Source organism: Podarcis liolepis, assembly GCF_965112155.1.
Source record: "Podarcis liolepis genome assembly, chromosome: 3".
Lineage (NCBI taxonomy): Eukaryota > Metazoa > Chordata > Lepidosauria > Squamata > Lacertidae > Podarcis > Podarcis liolepis.
In genome coordinates this window covers 98,533,194-98,539,193 of record NC_139557.1, presented here as the reverse complement: position 1 = coordinate 98,539,193, position 6,000 = coordinate 98,533,194, and the positions used below count along the sequence as shown (strand labels likewise).

Here is a 6,000-nt window from a genome sequence, read left to right as displayed (position 1 = left end):
TTAGTGCTGTATATTACCATCTTTGTAGTTTTACCATGCCAGACAGAAGGATGATTGTGGTTTTTTTTGGGGGGGGGGAGGGCTCTCAAGAAAGGTATTCAGATTTATGTAAAATATAATGAAAGGACTGAACAAAACATGGGCTGTGAAACTGAAAAGGAGAGAAGTTGGCAAAAGAAATGTATGTACATAAGTCTCTGGTGTACAGTGGTGCCCCGCAAGACGAATGCCTCGCAAGACGGAAAACCCGCTAGACGAAAGGGTTTTCTGTTTTTGAGCTGCTTCGCAAGACGAATTTCCCTATGGGCTTGCTTCGCAAGACGAAAACGTCTTGTGAGTGTTCCGATTTTTTTCCGCTCCCCCCCTTTTTCTAAGCTGCTAATAGCCTTTTAGCCGCTAAGCCTTTAATAGCTGCTAATCCGCTAATAGGGTTGCTTTGCAAGACGAAAAAACCGCTAGACGAAGAGACTCGCGGAACGGATTATTTCTGTCTTGCGAGGCACCACTGTAGTTCTAAATGAGCCTTTGTACAGAGAACACAAGGTGGGATTCAACTGAGTCCCATCAGCGGTAGCCTTGTGCAAGGACCTTCGGCTTGTGCATTTTCCCCTCCCCCATGTGCCACCCCCTCCCTGAACTGTGGACCCCCAGAACTGTGTGGAGAGGGGAGGATCAGTCCATATGGCAAACTGAGATAGTTGTGGTGACAAAATGAGGCTACTCCTACATTATATGATCCTTAGTTTCACTTTCACTTCATTGGCTAATCTCTTTCTGTTTGGCATGGGATACATACACATGGAAAGCTGTGTTCTGTGATTCCCCCCCCCCCCAAGCCACTGGCATGCAATTAAACCGATTTGCTGTAACATGCTCCCTCTTGACTGCCCCCTTCAGGTCTGTCCCTGCCTTCACCCAAAGCTGATTTGGATTCTCTCTTCTTATTCCATCTGCTTTTGAGCTCAGGATTTGTCCTTTGTTGCATCACAATTTGATTTCTGTGGACTTCAAATAGCAAAACAATAAAATACAAGGTATAAGAAATGAAAGGGAGGTGGAGGAACTGCTAAATCCAAAGACCTGCTGGGCTGCCACTGGTAGGTCAGGTGGTAGTATATTGGGGCAGGGGATTCTTTCCTGACTCTTCTCCCCACCACTAAAATAGTAAAACCCAGAAGTGGCTCCTTGTGTACAGTGTTTGTAAATATGCACAGATTTTCTATTAGGAATTTCTCATGATGGTGGGCAACTGAGATAGTCAACAATGCATCTCTGGGCATTTTGACTAACTGGCTAGGTTCTGCTCATGTTGTTGTAGAACCAATGAAGGCAAGATGTTAGTCCAATATTGACTAGCTTTTCAGTGTGCAGTTTTGCTTCTGCAGCTGCACAACTCTCATTACTATCACACAGCAGAATTGTACCCTGTTCTCACGCAGGCAAGACAAGGGGTCTGAAAGTTGGAGGGCCTTGCCTAATGGACCAACAAGAATAGTTTGAAAAGGTAAGTGTAGGAGACAGATGTAATTTTACTGAAAAATCTTCAGAACACAAATACATTTTAGTCCAATAGGAAAGCTTGATAAAATTCCAGTGCTTCTGTTTTGCGGTGAGAGCCCCTTTCAATGCTAACTTCAGTGAAAGCCAATCTAGTCATATTTATCCTCCTGAAGCAACTGCAAGTTGAATGTGGATTAGAGACAGGCACTGTGGAGTTCATACTCCTTCAGGAGGGAATGCCGAAGGCTGAAACTGCTATTAATACCATATAGTCAGCCACTGTTGACCATGCTAATTTCCATCACTTGGGTGTGAGTCAGTTAAGAGATTAACACTGATCCAATACACAACTAGTGCCCAGAATTTTACTAGTAATATACTTTCATCCTTTGAGGTGTGCCTCTCTGCTAGAGCAATGCTTGGGAGATTTCTCTGCCTTAAGATTCAATCAGATAATCGTTCCTCTAGCACAGTACCACCCACTGACTGACAGCATATCTTAAACCAGAAGTGCTGTAGGCCCTGAAAGCTGGAGTCTTTTCCCCTGAGATATTAACTAAAGACCCAAGAGACAAAAACACTGCCTTGGGCGTGCAACATGATTTACTAATCTTAACTCTGAAGCAGACATCCCATTTTAACATAGGCAGAAATGTGTTTAAAAGAGGCCAGTTATGTTTCCCTGCAAACTTAAGGGCCCTGTCCTTCTTGTGAGTTCTGTTAAAATAGGGTTAAATATAGTTTTGGGAATCTTCCTAGAAGTTCAGAGCTTAGTCAAAGGAGCTCAGGTTTCTAGAAAAGAGCATGGATTTAGAAGGAGCTTCTTATTCAGTTTTCTGAAACTTCCAAGTGTCCAGTGTATTGTACTCCAGTTAAGCAAGTCGTCCTCCTGCCATTGCAGCTTTTCTGTCCAAGGTACCTGAAGGCTAGTTTAGTCTCAGGCCACCTGTGTTCCCCAGTGTAACAGAAAACTCAGTAGCGCTCAGTTCTCAGCTTATGTGGTTCAAGGCTTGAGTTCTTCTCTGAAGGTGCCGCTTCCGGATTTTTATCATCCACTTCACACTGAGTTTGGCAAAATCGGCTGCTTTGAACAAAGCCAAGAAAATGCCGCATAGAATTGCAATCATGTTCCAAGCATTTGCAGTGACAATCTATTGAAAGAGAAAGAAAAGCTATGGTTGAGAAAGACCTAAGTTTACAGTGCAGGTTTTCTTCCTCGGCTATATTTTTTTGACCTTCATTGCAGGTTTTTTAACTAATATTTTGATTTGTAGTTACTGTAAGTGAAGGCTCTTCATAGCTTCAGCCTCCCCCACCGCATCCCAGCCACCTGAGGGATAAAAGTTGCACTCCAACACCATTTTCCTCCATGCACAATCCTACATGTCCAGGGGCTGGGAAGAAACTGCCCTCTTAGGAATGTAACAGCCCCGCTGATCAGATCAGATCAAAGACCTATCTGATCCAGCATCCGGTTGCCACTGTGTTTCGTAGCCCTCTCTTGTTCTTGTTCCCCAGTAACTGGTATTCAGAGCCACACTGCCTCTTAATACTGGAGGCAAAAGCTGTTTCTCTGAAGAACATTTTCCAAGCAGTCTTTCCAAGCCTGCTGTCTGATGTCCCTTCACCATCAATGCTTGAGGCAGGAACCTACATACAGGTCTAGTTTGCACATCAAGCTAAGCCAAAGCCAAGTGTGGGCGCTTCTGGAGATGAAACAGAGCCTACTTTCTTCCTCCCGTGTGTTGATGGAACACACAAAGCGGGTCATGGAGGTGTGTGGGCTAATCCAACTCCCAATGCCAATGGTCATTCTTCTCCCATGCCATGTGCAGAAGATCCATATACTTACCACTGCTGTATGCAATTAGATATATGCTTCACATTGGGGGGGGCTACTAATTGGTCTAGGGGCTCCTGCTTGTGTGGAGAACTACACACATACATGGGCACATCTGTATTTATACCCCATGCCAGGAGTTCAAGGTGGCACATTTCAGTGGTCCTTCCATATTGAAAACAGCGAAGACCTTACTTGCACATACATAACATTTAGCGTCAAGGAAAAGTTATCCTAACCTTTTTTTGGAATGTGCAGGTAGCAGTGAGTAGTGAGCATTCACATTTTGCCTCAAATGCAATCCTCTTCCATGATATAGCCTCAGCTGAGAGTCACCAAGTTAGGATAGAGCATGATGCTCTTAATCTCAAGATCATGAGTTTGAGCCACCCATTGGGAAAAAGATCCCTGCAGGGCAGGAGGTTAGACTGGACGACCCTTGCGGTCTCTTCCAACTCTACAATTCTATGAACAACCCTAAGAGGTAGATTAGGATGAGAAGCAGTGACTGGCCCAAGGTCACACAATGAGCTTCCTGGCTCAGTGGGAATTCGAACCCAGGTCTCCCAGATCCTAGTCTGACACTTTAACCATTACACCATGCTTTCTCTCCCATACAGCCCCTTCCCATGCCTGTCAAGTTTTGGACAGCAGAAGAGAGGGATGGCTATGGCACACATTGTCATGGGAACGGGACTAGTCCATACAGCTTCCCACCTTCCCGGTCACACATTCTTTAAACAACCCCAATTAAAGCCATCTACTCAATTTCCAATTGTTGTGGACATTTCTGTTTGGCTTTTTAAGAGAAACAAGCCAGAAGCCTTGCATCTAGTTTACTCACATCTTGAACTTCCTGAATAAAAGGGTCTTTCCATTCGAATACAACAAAGAAGAGTTGGTCACCACTTGCTTTTGCTCTTCGTTCAATGTAGTTCACCACACTGATCTGGCGACAGGGCAAGGGGGGAAAGAGTCTTGCCGTTAGTGTGTCATATAATCCGCTCCAGAATACATATTCCCAGTTTAAAGGGCTAGAAATCCAAAAGCTGAACATCAAGAAGACAAAGGATAGCAAACTGATGGGCCATTTTGAGGCTAGACTTCAGTGAACAAAACCACACTCTGAAGTTGCCACTGAAGAACACTGCTGGGTCAGGCTAATGGTCCATGTAGCCCAGCATCCTTTTCTCACAATGGCCAACCAGATGATGATGGTGATGGTGACTTACTAAGTTTGTATACCACCCATCATCCGCAGAGGCCTATGGGAAGCTTGCAAGGTGGAACATAGCCATTATGACTGATAGCCATTGATAGCTTTATCTTCTAGCATCCTCTGCCTCTTGTCATGTTCAGTGGTACCTCGGGTTACAGATGCTTCAGGTTACAGACTCTGCTAACCCAGAAATAGTGCCTCGGGTTAAGAACTTTGCTTCAGGATGAGAACTGAAATTGTGTGGTGGCAGCGTGGCAGCAGTGGGAGGCCCCATCAGCTAAAGTGGTACCTCAGGTTAAGAACGGACCTCCCCTCCAGAACGAATTAAGTTCTTAACCAGAGGTACCACTGTACTTTGTAAGAAATTGGGGGTGCTGATTTTATCACGTTCTTCCAAGGGACAAGTAGCTTTTTCCAAACATGCTGCAGATTCAAGACAGAAGCATGTGGGGAATTCTAAAAAACAGATTCATTCGGCTCACAAAGGAAACTGTTCCCTGGCATTCATGGCCGCCTCTTGTAACTATTCACTTTTGGGATTTTGTTACCCTACCTTTTCTACTCCAATATGGGCGCTTAAGGTGACCCAAGTCTTATAAAAACGATACCTGCACCACCCCTCTCCTGGGGAAAATGCGCTCAAACCACAGAGTAAAGGAAAACAACAGCAGAGCACAAAAGGGGGAGCCATGCAATCTAATGGAAGAAAACACAAGGTCTTGAGCTGGTGCCGTAAGACCATCTACGAAAGAGAGAGGTGAATCTCTTAAGGGCAGAGTGAAGTCCACAACCTGGAGACCAAGGGCAGCCGTCCTCCCCACCCAAGGAGATAACACACTCATGCACACAGTTTGTTGAGAAACAAAAGCCAAACACCGATTATCACTGAAGACTCTCAAGACTCCTGCCTGCTGTCATGTGCTGCTCCCTGGCTACACTCAGGATGCCTTCGACTCTGGTTTGCAAGAGAGACCCAAGAACTGCTGCATCCATTTTTTCACAGACACATTACTTAATGCAAAGACACTGGTGGAAATGCACTGAGTGCAAAGGAGCTGAGGGGTGGCGGGTGGTGAGGGAGAGAGGAGCTATGCCCAGTCGCTTTGCCCTTGCTAAACTGGAAGGGTGGGCAGGTGCTCAACAAGAGAGACTAACCTTCCCTAAAGGCTGAGAATCTCTCTTTGATCTTTGTGAAACATCACAGCCTTCAGCAAGCAGAGGGAGCAAAGAGGGAACAGTTGCAGGTTGAATTTAAAGAGAGAGAGAGTCAAGATATTTAAACAAGAGTTCTGTGCAACATTTGCTCTTAGTATCTGATAGGTGTGCTTCTTGTGTTCAATACCTGCTTGCTTCCAATCTGCTCTATTTATATTCAACCAATCTGCAATGCACAGCTTGTGGCAACAGCACTCAGTCTGGCTTTTTGTCTCTCCTTCCATTG

General features: G+C 45.1%; 1 protein-coding gene across 2 annotated transcripts in view; it reads right to left on the bottom strand.

The window, feature by feature from the left end:
• Positions 1-1,509: 1,509 nt before the first annotated feature.
• PACC1 (proton activated chloride channel 1) overlaps positions 1,510-6,000 on the bottom strand; it is a 71,192-nt gene continuing 66,701 nt past the window's right edge. For both annotated transcript variants that reach the window (XM_083494732.1, XM_083494731.1), the window contains 2 exons: positions 4,185-4,289; positions 1,510-2,651 (listed from right to left, as the gene is read on the bottom strand). In XM_083494732.1, coding sequence (XP_083350858.1) covers positions 2,490-2,651; positions 4,185-4,289 — 267 coding nt within the window. In that variant the 3' untranslated portion in view covers positions 1,510-2,489. The remainder of the gene's footprint in view (positions 2,652-4,184; positions 4,290-6,000) is intronic.